At 42.0% G+C, this 18,935-nt stretch overlaps 1 protein-coding gene across 15 annotated transcripts in view; it reads left to right on the forward strand.

Annotated features, from left to right (window-relative positions):
- The window catches only part of LOC106608042 (otoferlin), a 131,212-nt gene that overhangs the window by 67,799 nt on the left and 44,478 nt on the right, over positions 1–18,935 (forward strand). For all 15 annotated transcript variants that reach the window (XM_045720966.2, XM_045720965.2, XM_082976977.1 and 12 more), the window contains exons 6-15: positions 2,572–2,642; positions 2,974–3,106; positions 3,262–3,316; positions 4,096–4,227; positions 4,835–4,897; positions 5,115–5,199; positions 5,306–5,465; positions 5,643–5,829; positions 6,071–6,257; positions 11,758–11,981. In XM_045720966.2, the coding sequence (XP_045576922.1) occupies positions 2,572–2,642; positions 2,974–3,106; positions 3,262–3,316; positions 4,096–4,227; positions 4,835–4,897; positions 5,115–5,199; positions 5,306–5,465; positions 5,643–5,829; positions 6,071–6,257; positions 11,758–11,981 (1,297 nt within the window). The remainder of the gene's footprint in view (positions 1–2,571; positions 2,643–2,973; positions 3,107–3,261; positions 3,317–4,095; positions 4,228–4,834; positions 4,898–5,114; positions 5,200–5,305; positions 5,466–5,642; positions 5,830–6,070; positions 6,258–11,757; positions 11,982–18,935) is intronic.

The raw sequence follows: 18,935 nt of genomic DNA on the forward strand, positions 1-18,935 counted from the left end.
TCAGTCACTTTTTCATTTCCACCTTGCATCACTCCATCTTTCTGCCTGCTCACTGATCTTTCATCCAGTCTCACACAGCCCCATCTCTACCCTCTCCATTAAACTAGAGGCATCGGGTCACTGATTAAACAACAACAGCAAAAAACCTGTTGTCTTTCTCTCACTCAGACACGGCCTCTCTCTAAAGATAATGATGTTGGTTAGCTACTCTCTTATTCCCCATCTGCATTCACTATGTACTTGGCACAGTAAAGGAAATGAGAAGGCTGGAAAGAGAAGAACAGAGAAGTAGATATCACTCAGTCGGCTCTATGCTTTTCTGTTAGTGTTGGGAACTTTCTTAGAGTGTCTCTTTGGTCTCTTTGTTACAGGGTGTTAAAGTGTATTGAGCCCATTTCTCTGTTAGTTTTCATCCCTGGTGACAGCTCTCTGCGGTTTACTGACAGGCAGCTTCCTGAGTCTGTCTGCTCCAGTTTCATCCCCTCCATCTTGTCCCTGCTGTCTGTGATAAGACTCTGTGATCCTCTACAGCTCTCTGACTGACACATTCCAAACGTACCTCTTTAGTCCTCCGAGTTCATTCAACAGTAACGGTCTGAAAAAATTATAAAAAATTATACCAAAAAATTATACAAATAAAAAACTCTAACAAAGTGAGAGTCCAAAATACTTCTTCAACCACCACAGTGTCAAATCAAATCACATTTTTCAAATTTTTCAAATTTTTCAGATTTTTCACGTGTTTAGCAGATGTTATTGCGGGTGTAGCGAAATGCTTCTGTGCAGCAAAATGCTTGTGTGTGTGTGTGCGTGTGTATGTCTGTGCTTCAGTGTGTACTGTATTAGTGCTCCAATGGATCCCTTGCCATGATTGGCTACACTCATATTATTTGGTTGTCAGCGCTCCCCCTCCCCCTCCTCCCTCCTCCCTGCTCCCTGCTCCCTCCTCCCTGCCCCTCCTCCCTGCTCCCTCCTCCCTGCTCCCTCCTCTTCCCTCCCTCCTCCCTGCTCCCTCCTCCCTCCTCCCTCATCCCTGCCCCTTCCTCCCTGTTCCCTGCTCCCTCCTTCCTCCTCCCTCCTCCCTGCCCCCTCCTCCATGCTCCCTCCTCCCTGCTCCCTCCTTCCTGCTCCCTCCTCCCCAACTCCACAGCAGCTACTGTATCTCCTCCAGCCTCAGATTCATCCTCTCACCTGCCTCTTCCTTTCCCTCCGCTGTCTCCTTTCCTCCCTGTGTACCTCTTGACCTACTCCTTGTCTATGGAAGGAACTGCTAATATGGAATAGAGTGAATGAGTGAAGCGTATTCTGTTGAGCGACAGGGAGAGAGGGTGCTAGTGTTGTCATCCCGAGCTGGGTTTGGACCCAGGGTATGTATGAACCACTTGAGCTGCTTAAATATCTGTTCATCTGATTGAGGCTGTAGTCAACACCTGATGATTCCATTCTTGGGTTGTTTTGAGGTGCTATTGGTTTTGTTTTACAAATATTACAATCTAAATATTTGCATTGTTAGATGGTCAATAATAGACGGCAGGATAATAGCACAGTTGCTAGGTGATTCAATATGCTTGTCAGTTGAACACACAGAAGCAAGACTTCCAAGGCTTTCCATTCATATTTTTTGATTGTTTTTTTATTTAAGTCTGTTCTGCCTTCAACGTGTTTGGCCTTGATTTGAAATGATTAGGAGAACTATAGCAACACCTTGAACCTGGCTTTGTAGATACACCAGCCTTGAGTGAACAATTGCTAAGTCTTTTGTAGTCTAAATAATGTTGCTTTCTTTCTGAAGGATTTTCCATTTCCAATTTATCCTCCCAAACCTGTCATATTGAATACGGTGTAATATGATATCTATTCTTGAAAGACCTTTCCATTTTATCTCCTTCATTTTCTGGTTCTTATCAAAAGAGGGTTAGATAGATATCAGTGAATTAATGAAAGAGAAGACAGAAAGCGGACATTTCACTCTGATTGACTGCTTCACTTTAGAATGCTTGAGCAGACAAATTGAAAACCTCCCTTTCATCTTCTATCTAACATGTATCCATATCCGCAGCTAATTGGACAGTCACGCACATCATTTTTAATTATTAAGGCCCTTCATTTGCCGGTCCGGCAGTGACATCACAGCCTTTGTTGTGGTGGTGATATGTGATCCTCTGTAATAACTATGTGGTGTTATTGGACACCCCTGGTTTCTATTGTGATGGGGGTCGGGGAGTTTAGAGACTGTCTCATCAATGTGATGTTCATCTCTGCAAAATGTTTCCATCCTGATGGTGCAGTGTGTTACGTTGGTGTAGGGTTTAGTTAGCTACTGTCAGTTTCCATCATGTACTCACATGGTTCTTTGTTGAATGAGCTCCTCCTTAGATTAATATAAAGGTTAACTAAGAGAGTCAGCAAAGTCCTCCGAATGACAGCATAATGACAACAGTTCATGAAATTTGGGAAATTGTCTTTGCCATTAGTCCAAAAGTGGGAGCTCTTCCCAGATATTTGACCTGATTTCACTGTGTCAGATTTCAGTAGTTTCTTTCTATTTCTCCTCTTGTCTTCCTCCATCAGAGCAGGGAAGGGGGTTTTCTCAGCCATGAAGCTCCACAAGACCAAGAGCTCCAAAGACGACCACAAGAAAGGTAGACTTTTACTAATCAGCTGATTATCCAGACCTTGAAAAAAGGGTAGGCTTTTACTAATCACCTTCTTATCCAGACCTTGATAATAAGGGTAGGCTTTTACTAACCAGCTGATTATCCAGACCTTGATAATAAGGGTAGGCTTTTACTAACCAGCTGATTATCCAGACCTTGAAAAAAAAGGGTAGGTTTTTACTAATCAGCTGCTCATCCAGACCTTGTTAAGCTGAATCAGGTGTGTTAGAGCAGAGATATCCCAGTGACTCTCCAGGAGGAGGGTTGCCAACCCCTGGCATAAACTCACATGGGTTATTGTGATGGCACCCCACAGATGAGCCAGCCACCCTGGACATGGAGGATCTGGACAGGAAGGCCTTGCGTCTGGGAGGGGCCGGGGGTCTGGACCCAGACTGCATCTCCCTGGCGTCCGTCACCGCCGTCACCACCAATGTCTCCAACAAGAGGTCAGTGTACTGTATACTTGCTCTACTTCTGTTAGTGCAATGATCCATTGACCCTTTATAACACTCTTATTCATGTTTATAACCCGCACTACATTACTATACCAAATTAAGTAAATAGTCAACTGCTCTGATTTGTGTCTTCTTGATGCTCTCAGGTCAAAGCCTGATATCAAGATGGAACCTAGTTCTGGGAGGCCTGTGGATTACCAGGTGAGAGGAGGAAAGGAATTACCACGACTACAGTCACTGCTGGAAATGTATATTGTATACACTGTGGTCAGATGTAACCATGCCTGTCCAGTTTGTTTAACAACTAGCCCCTAAAGGCAGACGAGGCTTAACCCTGCCCCTGCCAGCTTTGTGTGTTTGTCTTCACTGTATCTATGCATCCTTAGCTCCATTACACAATAGCTGTTGCAGTTCATGGAGAGAGGGATTATTTTCTTGGATTTTATTAGGATCCCAATTTACTGACTCCAGTAGGGATGAATGGATAGGGCATAGTGTGAAGGCTGGGTGGTTAGAACAAAAGCTAACAGCTCATTAATGTAGCCTAACTTCAGGCTGCAGCTACTCTCCTCTGCCAGCAACAGCACGCTGGCTTATATACATTCATGTACCAGTCTCTGTGACCACAAACCACAACTCTGCACACCGACTGAGATGTTTACAGCACAGTCTATGTGTGCCTTGCACTGTGCTGGGCTCTTTAGTAAAGATATAAAGGTATAATTAACCTTCAGGTACAGGAGTCGCCTCTCTAATCAAAACCTCCAGTTTGACATTTCATCTTGATTGTTTTGCTTGGTACCCTTTTGTTATGGTGCATTTACTCACCTTTAGATGGAAGGTTTTGGAGTAAAATGAATCCCGGCTATAATATTACCTACCTGCTTATTTATTCCCTTCTGACTCCTATATCCTCCAACTGGGATTTCTGAAAAACCTGTTTCCTTAAGGAAATGTTCTGTTCTTTTGCAACGTATTAGATTAGCATCACAGTGGTCGAGGCCAGGCAGCTGGTAGGCCTAAACATGGACCCTGTGGTCTGTGTGGAGATTGGGGAAGACAAGAAGTACACCTCCATGAAGGAATCCACCAACTGCCCCTACTACAATGAGGTAAGTGCGTCTCTCTCTATCTCTCCCCGTATTTCTCTCCCTCTCACTTTTTCTTTGTCCCTCCCTCCCCTCTCTCTTCTATAGTATGTGTGTAATTGAGTTGAAACAGTGAGAAGAGCAGCCAGTCTCAGTCCAGAGTCTCCAACACCAGGCTGGCTCTGTTCAGATCAAAGCCTCTGCCTGTAAGGGCTCAGCAGGAATCCTCTCTGTTTTGAGCTCTACACATTACACTCTTATTTCACGAGAAGGAGGCTGAGCAAAACATTAAAGCATTATTCAGTCGATGCCCTGATCCAGCTAGGCTGACAAACATGTTAATCAGTACTAATTACCCTTGTATTATATAAGATTAACCTGGACGCTACACAAAATTGATTCAACCGATGCTGAAAGTATGTTCATTTGATCATCATTGGTTGTATTCTGTAGAAACATGTCTGTTGTGTCCATGATCTGTGAATCATTATCGGGTTGATTTATTCAATTGAACCTTTGAATCTCCTGAACACAATGGAATGATCATTCAAAGGTACAACATGGGTCATTTGACAGAGAGTAAGGCTAATGTATTTGTCACATCTCATAATGTCTTATCTTCTCCCCACAGTATTTTGTCTTTGACTTCCACGTCCCACCTGATGTCATGTTTGACAAGATCCTCAAGCTCTCAGTAAGTGGCATACATATCTTATACCCACACACAGTCACACACACACACACACCTACTCAATCTTTCTCTTTACAGTAGCAGCCTTTGAGCATGAACCCTACCCTACTCCACTCAACTGCTTCCAAAACAACACCAAGACGAACAGTCTCTATGGCAGGTCTAATGTAGCACATATGTTTGCAGTATATTCTATATGTTCTCCTCTGTCTTTCACTAGGTGATCCACTCCAAGAACCTGCTGCGGAGTGGCACCTTGGTTGGCACCTTCAAGCTAGATGTTGGCACAGTCTACTCCCAGCCTGGTAAGGGTGCTGAGACTGGACCCATAATGTCTCAGAACCTCTTATAAGGATACATGATGATTAATTGGTTGAATTAATAGATCATTGGTTGACACCTGTGTCACAGAGCACCAGTTCTACCACAAGTGGGCCATGCTGTCTGACCCTGATGACATCACGGCGGGGTGCAAAGGTTACATCAAGTGTGACATCGCCGTGGTGGGGAAGGGGGACAATATCAAGACTCCCCACAAAGCCAACGAGACGGATGAAGACGACATAGAGGGGTATGAGAATGTTTTATTGGGGCAAAATAATGTCAAAGGGTTAAACAATGTTCTAGTGGTCAGATAATGTTGTAGAGTGGTCAGGTCATAAAATAGAAAAGGCCGGAGAATGTTATCAAGGGGTTTTGATGAGACAAAATCAGACTTTTTTTTTCTCAACCTTTTTTTTCTGGTCAGGAACCTCCTGCTTCCAGAGGGAGTTCCGTTGGAGAGGCAGTGGGCGCGGTTCTACGTGAAGATCTACCGAGCAGAGGGCCTTCCCAAGATGAACACCAGCATCATGGCCAATGTGAAGAAGGCCTTCATAGGGGAGAACAGAGACCTGGTGGACCCCTACGTACAAGTGGTCTTCGCTGGACAGAGAGTAGGTTCACTACAGCCGCTACTCAGGAGATCAGGACACTATGAACCTGAAGACGTTTTATTGAAACTGTCTGTTTTATTTATTTGTTGGATAAACAAAAGAGACAAATAGCATTACATAATGGATCACAATCACATTATAAATACAGTATACATTATTTACAATATATACATAATATGAAGTGTCTTAGTATAAGAATTAAAGGTGTGTCAATCCAAACGTATGTTGTTGTTTCCTCCAGGGGAAGACGTCTGTCCAGAAGAGCAGTTATGAGCCCATCTGGAACGAGCAGGTGGTCTTCACTGAGATGTTTCCTCCGCTCTGCAAACGCATCAAGGTCCAGATACGAGACTCTGACAAAGTCAACGACGTTGCCATAGGAACGCACTTCATTGACCTGCGAAAGATCGCCAACGATGGTGACAAAGGTAAGGTGATATATCTACCCGGTCCATAGATCAACATTAGCCTCATATTGATAGATCATCCGGTCAAGCCAATGTTATTGTAGCACATTAGTCATTTTGGTGCTAAGTCATTTTTAACCTAGTCATTAGAGGGCTTTAATGTCTATAGAAAAGTCTTCAGCCAAAAAGTTCTAAAACCCTCTAGAGAAAAACAAGTACACAAGAAAGTCAGTTTCAAAATAGTCTTACTCCACCAGATTGCACCAGCGTCGTCCTCAGTCCAGTCCAAATGCCGATTCACCTCAGGCAGATTTCCCACATGGTGAAGCTGGATAAGCGAGCTAAACACAAGAGAATATGGGCCAGTGCCTCGTTCCGCACAGCACTCCAAACATACACTCAAATGTGTGTAGAAAACGTTCTGTCTATCGTATAGCTGGCTGTGTTTTAAAACTACCACTGGACTGGATTAAAAATCAGAAATGTCAAAAAGGATAACTGTGCAAGCAATGCTAAGCAAAACACTCCACCTAACTTTTCATGTATCGCCAACTTGCCACTGAACACAGTAGTCCAACTGGCCCCCCAGCCGGGTAAACAAAACAAAAAAAATTTTTTTATTGAATGCCAGCAAAGCCACTACACAACACTAAACAATACATTAATTGCACTATAACGGTGACAAGCGGTGCCCACAAACAAAAAAAATATACAGTATCTCACAAAAGTGAGTACACCCCTCACATTTTTGTAAATATAAGTATATCTTTTCATGTGACAACACTGAAGAAATTACACTTTGCTACAATGTAAAGAAGTGAGTGTACAGCTTGTATAACAGTGTAAATTTGCTGTCCCCTCAAAATAACACTCACTTTAGACATTAATGGCTCTGTGTTGAGTTATTTTGAGGGGACAGCAAATTTACACTGTTATACAAGCTGTACACTCACTACTTTACATTGTAGCAAAGTGTCATTTATTCAGTGTTGTCACAAGAAAAGATATACTCAAATATTTACAAAAATGTGAGGGGTGTACTCACTTTTGTGAGATACTGTATATATTTAACCTTTATTTAATTAGGCAAGTCAGTTAAGAACAAATTCTTATTTACAATGATGGCCTACCGAATGGCAAAAGGCCTTCTGCGGGGACGGGGACTGGGAAAATAAAGCTGTCCCAACAGCAGAGTCTCAACAGCAGTCCCAACACCTTACCACTGCTACACCTGGCTTTCAGCAGAGCCTTGTCTGGCCGCAAAACAGTTAATTCAGCCTCACTTACTGCCTTTTAATAAAACATAGCTGATATGGCTTGCTTAAACAAATGTGGTTTCTACTGATAATTGAGATATACAAACTATGGCGTAAGGGGACGACGAGCGGATAAGAGGCAATCCGTAATTCCGATTAAGACATTAATGAACGAGCTAGGATGGACGTAGTCAATAGAACTTTGTTCAGTACTTTTGAAATGTACAGCGACAGAATACAGAACATGCGCCGTTCTTACAGTATTCTCCCTGTACACCAAGTCAGAATCTTGGATAAATAAAGGGGGAATATAAGCAGACAATGAAAGCTCTTACAATATTCAATGATTACATTTCTCTAAAACAGGCTATAGGCTACCCGCACCAAGTCAGAACAGAAGGCGAAATTATGAGGGGAAAAGGGACCAAATTATTAGGGTGAGGCACATGGGCTACTAACAGCTTACTACACAACATACACTTAGTATTACTTTCTTAGCTACCGTTCAAAAGTTTGGGGTCACTTAGAAATCAGTCTATTCTTGTTCTGAGAAATGAAGGCTATTCCATTCGAGACATTGCCAAGAAACTGAAGATCTCGTACAACGCTGTACAAAACACCAGTCTCAACTTCAACAGTGAAGAGGCGACTCCGGGATGCTGGACTTCTAGGCAGAGTTTCTCTGTCCAGTGTCTTTTGCCCATCATAATCTTTTATTTTTATTGGCCAGTCTGAGAGAAGGCTTTTTCTTTTCAACACTGCCTAGAAGGCCAGCATCCCGGAGTCGCCTCTTCACTGTTGACTTTGACACTGGTGTTTCCAGCTACAATAGTCCTTTACAACATAAACAATGTCAACTCTGTAATTCTGATCAATATGATGTTATTTTAATGAACCAAAGATTGCTTTTTTTTCAAAACAAGGACAATTCTAAGTGACCCCAAACTTTTGAACGGTAGTGTATATGTCTCTGTCATATTACATCATTTAAGCAGCAGCATACATTACATTTTTGGACTCACCTTGTTGTGCTGTGCTCACTTGAACAGGAAGGTCCTTCGTGGGAAGATTTTGTCATCAAACTTTGTCATCAAAGTCTGGCATTATCTGGATTTATGGTGCTTTCAAGACAACTGGGAACTGAAAAAAACAAGGTCGAATCATGATGACGTCAGTGATCTTCAGGTCCGAGCTCTTGATCAGGGATGGGCAATTCCAGTCCTTGAGGGCCTGATTGGTGTCAGTTTTGCCCGAGCCCCAGCTAACACACCTGACTCCAATAATCACCTAATCATGATCTCCAGTTTAGAATGCAATTTGATTAATCAGCTCTGTTCGCTAGGGATGGAGAAAAAGTGTGACACCAATCAAGCCCTCGAGGACTGGAGTTGCCCACCCCTGCTCTAGAGAGAGGTCTAGAACTCACTGAAGTCTGAGATTTCCCGTTCCGGGTTTCCAGTTGTTTTGAGCGCAGGAGAAGTCATGCTGGATTGACAGCGTGACCAATGTTGAATGTTTATCCTTTTAAGTTTTATCTATAATTTCTTCATTATTTCTCTTCATATGACAAGGATCAAAACTGATTTGCCAGGAGATTGTCGACATGATTCATGATGATGACTTCTAGCTTGGTAGATTTTGAAAGTATGATGTTGACATGATCAGTCCAATCAAAGCTACGGTAGGTATAACGTGATCAACATAATTTTATCTGTAGCCAATGACCTTGAGCCTTCTTGGATGGGCACTTCTAATGTAACTCTATGGCAGCACCCAGGGGGCTTGACTTTCAGAGTTTTCCCCGTAGATTTTGCGGCGACGCAGTGTCCCCATGAGTGACAGAACATTGAGCCAATCACGGCGCAACTAGAGAACATTACCAACCCCTACGCTTCGTATTTTCCACTGGCTGCCAGTCCAATCAAAGCTACTGTCGATATATTGTGAATATTACAAAAAATGTATACTTTTCTCCCCAATTGGTAGTTACAGTCTTGTCCCATCGCTGCAACCCACCTACGGACTCGGGAGAGGCGAAGGTCAGGAGCCATGCATCCTCCAAAACACCACCCTACCAAGCCGCACTGCTTCTTGACACACTGCTCGCTTAACCCGGCGCCAGCGCACTAATGTGTCGGAGGAAACACTGTCCTACTGGCGACCAGTGTCAGCTTGCAGGCTCCTGTCTCACCACAAGGAGTCGCTACAGCATAATGAGACAAGGAAATACCGGCTGGCCAAACCCTCACCTAACGCTGGGCCAATTGTGCACCGCCTCATGGGTCTCCCGGTCACGGCCGGCTCTACCCTTATATTTTGCAGTGACGTAGTGTCCCCATGAGTGACAGAACACTGAGCCAATCACGGCGCAACTACAGAACATTACCAACCCCTGAGCTCCGTATTTTCCGCTGGCTGCCCCACCACCACAGAAAGCACTGAACTAGGCTGAAACATCTGCATTTTGGAGCTGCTTTACACAAGAAAGCAAAAAAGAGACCAAGTTTGTATGTGGCTTTATTAACTCAATTATTGTAATTTTTTTTTACATTGTTTTCAAACTGATATGTGACATGTATTAATGGCAAAATAACATGCAAAACAGGCAAAAAATTATAATAATATACTGTATATATATTTTTATTTTTTAGCTAACAGGTAGAGCTCAAAACAAGTGGGGCTCTGAATGACAGATCGCCACTGGGTGTGAATTGCCTTAAGGTACACAATGCTGCTGCGCTTCAGGCTCTATGAAGGCTGGCTTGATCTAGCAGTTGTAGCTCCAGGACTATAGACAGGTATAGACAGTTTACGTTCTTCTTCTTCATTGGTGTTTTAGGGCTGACTACACCAGAAACATTGGATGCGGGAAATAAACCACTTGATGCAGGAAATTAAAAAGGGGGGAAAGGGAAATAAACTAAAACTTTTAATCCACTCAAACATCTGAACAACAAAAAAATGTAGTCCTTCAAAATACACTCCGTGCCCTACTCAGATCCGGTGACCTGAGAGGACGGAACTGCTGCTCCAGTCAGTACACCATGCAGCTCCTCCTTACCACATCATATTCCCCAGAAAATCATACTCTTTGCAAACAAATAACACATGCCCAAATGCTTTGCAGTTGGAAAACTGCAGTAACCTGGGGACAAATGCCCTCACCGGGTGACTCACATATCCCACGTTGACATGAGTAGGGAGAGACTCATCAAAAAACAGCAACACAGACATATTCTCTATCTTCTTCGAGCCCCAACTAATCTTCTCAGCTACAACTTCCACAGGCTTGAGAAATCATGCCCTTGGTTGGTGCCCTGCTCCGGAATTCAAAAACAGTCCTTGATTGTTGATTCTGGTGAGGCGCAACGCACACTCCCTTTGTTCCTGCCCGACACACACAAAAATCTACAAAATTCCACTTCTGGTCACCCTCACAGATTCCACAGTACACAACACTTTCTTCATCTTGGCATCATCAAACGGATCTCCCAGGTACATCTTCTTATCCTCAAACCGCACTCCTACCACAAACTGTGAAGTAGTTGCGCCATAAGCATTAGGCTTAGTAGACAGCATTCTAACTGTAATTTTAGCTCTCTTTACCCATCCTTTAGTGACTGTGGTCCATCCAGTATTCTCATCTCATTTTCATTGTCATCTTTGCTAGTACCATCAGATTCAAACTCGGTATACGCTTCCGCCATTCTCTGAGAATTTCGACCGCCAGTCTAGTTCGCCTTTCTCCATTGCACTTCTCTTCCGCTTATATCCTGAGGGAAACAAAGGTGGACAACCCTGCCCCAACCCCATTGGTCCATGCGGGCAGCAGTTCCGATTTGTGCAGGGTCTTGTTAATCAGAGTCAATAATCCAGTGGGACGCCCAGGTGGTAAGTTCAGAGGTCATCACCAGCATGGGAGTATCACAACAAAAGCATGCAAAAATACAAACTTGATAAAATACTCAAATAGTTTAAAACACACGTAAGGAATAAATCATTTCCAGGAAGGTATGTCTTTCAATTCTACTGCAAATCATAATGTCCTCATGCAAAAAACTAAGTTGTCATGTACGTAGTCCACAGAAAAATTAAGAAAAAGTAAAATAGTTACCATGCAACATTCCTCCGTTGCAGCATCATGACACTCCTGCACCACAGCACACAGGCAATTGCCTTTCTCAGGACCCTGTCTTTCGTTCAATTCACCTGTCATCCTCCATCCCCCTTCCTCTCCTCCTTCACCCCGTCCTCTCCTCCCCCAGGGTTCCTCCCCACCATGGGCCCAGCCTGGGTCAACATGTATGGCTCAACCCGCCACTACACTCTGATTGATGAGCACCAGGACCTGAATGAGGGGCTGGGGGAAGGTGTGTCCTTCAGGGCCCGCCTCCTCATCTCAGTTGCCGTAGAGATCCTGGACACCACCTCCACTGAGATTGTGAGCTCCACCGAGGTGCAGGTAGAGCCTGTCTCCAACATCTCAGAGGTGAGTGCTCATTGGATGGTGACTGTTCATTGGTTGCCAAGTATGTCTGAGGTGAGTGCCATTGGCTGACCCTTTCAGAAAGGAGTGTCCATTAGTTGGCTGTCATTGAGTCACACCTCACACTCCTATGTTCAAACTTGACATTGTATTGATCTTACATTTGATATTTGGTATTTTATTAGGATCCCTATTAGCTGTTGCGAAAGCAGCAGCTTTTCTTCCTGGGGTCCACACAAAACATGGAACATGACATAACACATAACATTAGTAGAGAAGAACAGCTCAAGGACATAACTATGTACATTTTAAAACTACACACATAGCCTACATATCAGGGCTCCCGAGTGGCGCATCGGTCTAAAAATCGAATGAAATCTAACTTTATTTGTCACATGCGCCGAATACAACAAGTGTAGACCTTACCGTGAAATGCTTACTTACAAACCCTTAACCAACAGTGCAGTTCAAGAAGAGTTAAGATATTAAAATATTTACCAAATAGAATAAAGTAAAAAATAATAATAAAAGTAACAAAATAAGAATAACAATAATGAGGCTATATACAGGAGGTACCGGTGCCGAGTCAGTGTGCGGTGGTACAGGTTAGTTGAGGTAATTTATACATGTAGGTAGGGGTGAAGTGACTATTGTCGTGGAAATGCAGTACTGAGAGAGACTTGGTCATTTCTACAAGCAATCATCTTTATTTAATATTGATGAATTATTGCAATAATGAAACCGTCAGCCCAACAGTCTTGTTCTGACTGTTAGGCTGAGAGCCTAATTGAAAATTAAAAAACGTATATTATATAGGACATAAAAATGCTAAGTCACAATGGTTTTATTTCCCATAAGCCACCTTAGTCATCTACACAGGATGGTGTTTTACCCCCATCCCGGCTTAGCTTCCCAGATGCCAGGACGATGAGACAATGAGGCATTGTTCTAAACCCTTCCAGGCTCTCTCGATCTCGAGTCACACACACACAACATCTTGTCTATGGAATGCCAGCTTTTAGTCACCAACATCAATCAATTGTCAGCTTCAAGCTATCTCTAGTAGGACCCATGTCCTCAACACCCAGACTAGCTGCAGGGTGCTAGAGTGGACACCATAAAACACAACACTAGCAGAACAGAAATATCTTAAATAGAACAGAAATATCTTAAAAAACAAATATCTTTGTTAAGTAAATAATTGTTACATATCCAACAAATAAGGTGAATAGATCATTTTTCTATCACATTCCCCTCTCAAGAAGCCAAGCTTCTCCTGGAAAAATCTAAGGGTACAAGCATTACATGACTATTGTTAAACATAAATGTAAACAAACAAAGTACATATTTCTGGCGCCTGACATCTCATCCATGGTAAACAACCTTTGCTGAGTTTTAGACCTTTCTTATCTAAACAAGGTCAATCTGGAACAGAAAATGAAGCATAAAAAATAAAATCATTCACAAGCTTCATTACAGCAAATAGAACAGTCATCACACTGGCATCATACACAAAGGTAGGGGCCAGCATGATAAAAATGTCCACCCCATTCAGAACCATTCCTACACCAGTGACAGACACCCCTCTCTGAGATGTAGTCAGGAATAGGGAATAGGTAAGGGAAATCATTCAGTTCCCAAATGATAATCAAACCCCAATTAATTATCCAACCGAAATTTAGGATGACATTGCTCAGTGATTCCTCATTGGTTATATCACTCAAAATGAAAACCCTCAACTATGTAGTAGACCAAGGCGCAGCAGGTTGAGTGCTCATATTAAACTTTTATTGAACACTAAATAACAAAACAAGAAACCGAACGATCGACAAACGCAAAAACAACTTCCCACAAAAGACAGGTCAAAAAAGGGCTACCTAAGTATGACTCCCAATCAGCAACAACGATGTACAGCTGTTCCTGATTGAGAGCCATACCAGGCCAACAAAGAAATACACAACATAGAAAAACCATAGAAATACAAAACATAGAACAATACCCAAAAACCCCGGAACACATAAAACAAACACCCCTCTTACATAAATACATATCCCAACAAACCCCAACAACATAAAACAAACACCCCCTGCCACGTCCTGACCAAACTACAATAACAAATAACCCCTTTACTGGTCAGGACGTGACAATACATCAATACTGGCAGAATGTACATTTATATTAAACCATACAAATATATTAATCTCATAATTCTAGTATTAAGTTCCTCATCAGGGCTATAATTACAGATCAGTATCTCAGAGCATTCTTAGCCTAAATCACTATACATTTAGCCGTGTAGACCTCCAAGTCTAAATCACTATACATTTAGCAGTGTAGACCTCCAAGTCTAAATCACTATACATTTAGCAGTGTAGACCTCCAAGTCTAAATCACTATACATTTAGCAGTGTAGACCTCCAAGTTTAAATCAGTTACAGGTACAGTTGACCAACCCCCTCAATCTTCTAGCATTTCTTACATTTTCTTCTTCAGATAGGTTCAAAGTGGATGGCCCATGATAATGTCCCAATTTCAATGTCTCACCTGAACCCCACCACAACTCATTATGTCTTGTCCATTTGCCAACCAGTATACCAGCAATATGAGAAAAGTTTTGGAATGAATCTCTCTCCATGCTCACTCCACGTGGACTTCTTTTTCACTCCTGAGAGAAAAACATTTGATAACTTCAACTGGATGCTGTACAGGGGTTGCTGGCTCAGACTCAGGTCTCTGGATAGAAGTGGTGCAGGATAGGGCCGTAGTGAATGGCATTTCTTCAGCTGGTTAGAGGGGGTTTTGAGGTCCACACCCTGTTTGGTCAAATTATCCCTCCTATGCATCTAGATACCATCTCCACCATAACCTCAAGAAAGGACAGATCAGAACAACAATTCAGTTCAGGAAACATTTCAAAGAGATAAAATATGACTACCCCCATTCTCTTGGAAGAGAAAGTGTTCAATTCTTTTAGCATTCACTATACTAATATAATCAGCAACCCAAAGGTTTTAACTACAAACAAAACATGATAATAATAAGTCCATTGTACTCCATCAATTCATTAATTGTTCGTTTTAATCTACCCCAATGTTTATGTGTACTTAATTTAGCATGTGCTACCTTCAGACACAATTCACTCCCATATCGTATTATAAACTCAGGAAAAAAAACGCCCTCTCGGTGTCAACTGCGTTTATTTTCAGCAAACTTAACATGTGTAAATATTTGTATGAATTTAACAAGATTCAACAACTGAGACATAAACTGAACAAGTTCCACAGACATGTGACTAACATAAATGGAATAATGTGTCCATGAACAAAGGGGGGAGTACTTAAACCTCTCTGGGCTAGGGGGGACGTTAGCGTCCCACTCTATTCAACAGCCAGTGGAATCGCGTTGCGCGAAATACAAATACCTAAAAAATGCTATAACTTCAATTTCTCAAACATATGACTATTTTACACCATTTTAAAGATAAGACTCTCGTTAATCCAACCACGTTGTCCGATTTCAAAAAGCCTTTACAGCGAAAGCAAAACATTAGATTATGTTAGGAGAGTACCCAGCCAAAAATAATCACACAGCCATTTTCAAAGCAAGCATATATGTCACAAAAACCCAAAACACAGCTAAATGCAGCACTAACCTTTGATGATCTTCATCAGATGACACTCCTAGGACATTATGTTATACAATGCATGCATGTTTTGTTCAATCAAGTTCATATTTATATCAAAAAACAGCTTTTTACATTAGCATGTGATGTTCAGAACTAGCATTCCCACCCAAAACTTCCTGTGAATTTACTAAATTACTCATCATAAACGTTGACAAAATACATAACAATTATTTTAAGAATTATAGATACAGAACTCCTTTATGGAATCGCTATGTCAGATTTTAAAATAGCTTTTCGGCGAAAGCACATTTTGCAATATTCTGAGTACATAGCTCAGCCATCACAGGCTAGCTATTCAGACACCCGCCAACTTCGGGGCTCACTAAACTCAGAATTACTATTAGAAAAATGGTATTACCTTTGCTGTTCTTTGTCAGAATGCACTCCCAGGACTGCTACTTCCACAACAAATGTTGTTTTTGTTCCAAATAATCCATAGTTATGTCCAAATACCCCCGTTTTGTTCATGCGTTCAGGTCACTATCCAAAGGGTAACGCGCGAACGCATTGCCAGACAAAAAAAATCTAAATGTTCCATTACCGTACTTAGAAGCATGTCAAACTCTGCTTAAAATCAAATTTTATGCTATTTTTCTCGTAAAATAGTGATAATATTCCAACTGGACAATGCTGTATTCATTCAAAAAGGAAGAGAAAAAATGGCGAGGTCTCGTGAATGCGCATCTCCAATCTCTTTGTCACCCGGCAGTCCACTGACAAACTGTGCTCCTGTTATCTGCCCAGAGACAGGAGACGCCTCAATCCGGTTTCTTAAGGCTTTGGAGAGCCAATGCAAGCCTTAGAAAGTGTCACGTAACAGCTCAGATACTGTAGTTTCGATAGAGAAGCAACAGAAGGACTACAAATTCGAGGACAGGCCACTTCCTGCTTGGAATCTTCTCAGGTGTTTGCCTGCCATATGAGTTCAGTTATACTCACAGACACCATTCAAACAGTTTTAGAAACTTTAGAGTGTTTTCTATCCAAATTTAATAATAGATATAATATGCATATTCTCATTTCTGGGCAAGAGTAGTAACCATTTGAAATCGGGTACGTTTTTTATCCGGACGTGAAAATACTGCCCCCTATCCCAGACAGGTTAACTTACTTGCCTAGTTAATTAAAGGTTAAATAAAATAAAATCAATACATACACACAAAATATCTAGGTCAAATAGGGGAGCGCTGTTGTGCCATGAGGTGTTTCTTTATCTCTTTTTTGTTCATTTGAGTAATTGGAGATGTACGCTTTCTTGAATTTGTTATGGATTCGGGGACTGTGAAAAGACCCCTGGTGGCATGTTTGGTGGGGTAAGTGTGTGTATGTCAGAGCTGTGTGTAAGTTGACTATGGAATTTTCAACACATTACTCTTTCTTATAAAATCAAGAAATGATGCAGTCAGCCTCTCCTCAACTCTTAGCCAAGAGACACTGGCATGCATAGTACTTATATTAACCATATGATTACAATGAAGAGCAAGATGTGATGGTTTGTTCTGGGCCAGCTGCAGCTTAACTCTGTATTTCTTTGCAGCACTTGACCACATGACTGGACAGTAATCTAGATAAGACAAAACTAGAGCCTGCATGACTTGCTTTTTGGAGTGTGGTGTCAAGAAAGCAGAGCATCTCTTTATTATGGACCAACCTCTCCCCATCTTTACAACCATTGAATGTATATGTTCTGACCATTACATTTACATTTTAGTCAACACTCTTAGCCAGAGTGACTTACAGTAGTGAATGCATTCATTTCATTTCTGGCCCCCTGTGGGAATTGAACCCACAACCCTGGCATTGCACACACCATGCTGGCATTGCAAACACCATGCTCTACCAACTGAGCCACAGGGAAGACCAGTTTAAAGGAATACCAGTTTAAGGTAACACCAAGTAATTTAGTCTCCTCAACTTGTTCAACAGCCACATCATTCATTACCAGATTCAGCTGAGGACTAGAACTTAGGGACTGATTTGTACCAAGTACAATGCTCTTAGTTTTAGGGATGTTCAGGACCAGTTTATTACTGGCCACCCATTCCAAAACTGGCTACAACTCCTTGTTAAGGCTTTCAGTGACTTCATTAGCTGTGGTTGCTGACACGTATATGGTTGAATCATCAGCATACATGGACACACAGGCTTTGTTTAATGTCAGTGTCAAGTCATTGGTAAAAATAGAAAAGAGTTACGGGCCTAGAGAGCTGCCCTGTGGTAAAACACACCCTACATGTTTGACATTAGAGAAGCTTCCATTAAATAAAACCCTCTGAGTTCTATTAGATAGATACAGTTGAAGTCGGAAGTTTAAATACACCTTAGCCAAATACATTTAAACTCAGTTTTTCACAATTCCTGACATTTAATCCTAGTAAAAATTCCCTGTCTTAGGTCAGTTAGGATCACCACTTTATTTTAAGATTGTGAAATGTCAGAATAATAGTAGAGAGAATGATTTATTTCAGCTTGTATTTCTTTCATCACATTCCCAGTGGGTCAGAAGTTTACATACACTCAAATAGTATTTGGTAGCATTGCCTTTAAACTGTTTAACTTGGGTCAAACGTTTCGGGTAGCCTTCCACAAGCTTCCCACAATAAGTTGGGTGAATTTTGGCCCATTCCTCCTGACAGAGCTGGTGTAACTGAGTCAGTTTGTAGGCCTCCTTGCTCACACAAACTTTTTCAGTTCTGCCCTCAAATGTTCTATAGGACTGAGGTCAAGGATTTATGATGGCCACTCCAATACCTTGACTTTGTTGTCCTTAAGCCATTTTGCCACAACTTTGGAAGTTTGCTTGGGGTCATTGTCCATTTGGAAGACCCATTTGCGACCAAGCTTTAACTTCCTGACTGATGTCTTGTAATGTTGCTTCAATATATCCACATAATGTTCCTGCCTCATGATGCCATCTATTTTGTGGAGTGCACCAGTCCCTCCTGCAGCAAAGCACCCCCACAACATGATGCTGCCACCCCCGTGCTTCACGGTTGGAATGGTGTTCTTCGGCTTGCAAGCCTCCCCTTTTTCCTCCAAACATAAGAATGGTCATTATGGCCAAACAGTTCTATTTTTGTTTCATCAGACCAGAGGACATTTCTCCAAAAAGTACGATCTTTGTCCCCATGTGCAGTTGCAAACCATAGTCTGGCTTTATTATGGAGGTTTTGGAGCAGTGGCTTCTTCCTTGCTGAGCAGCCTTTTAGGTTGTGTCAATATAGGACTCATTTTACTGTGGATATAGATACTTTTGTACCTGTTTCGTCCAG

This window comes from Salmo salar, chromosome 06 (assembly GCF_965601325.2).
Source record: "Salmo salar chromosome 06, fSalSal1, whole genome shotgun sequence".
NCBI classification, from domain to species: domain Eukaryota; kingdom Metazoa; phylum Chordata; class Actinopteri; order Salmoniformes; family Salmonidae; genus Salmo; species Salmo salar.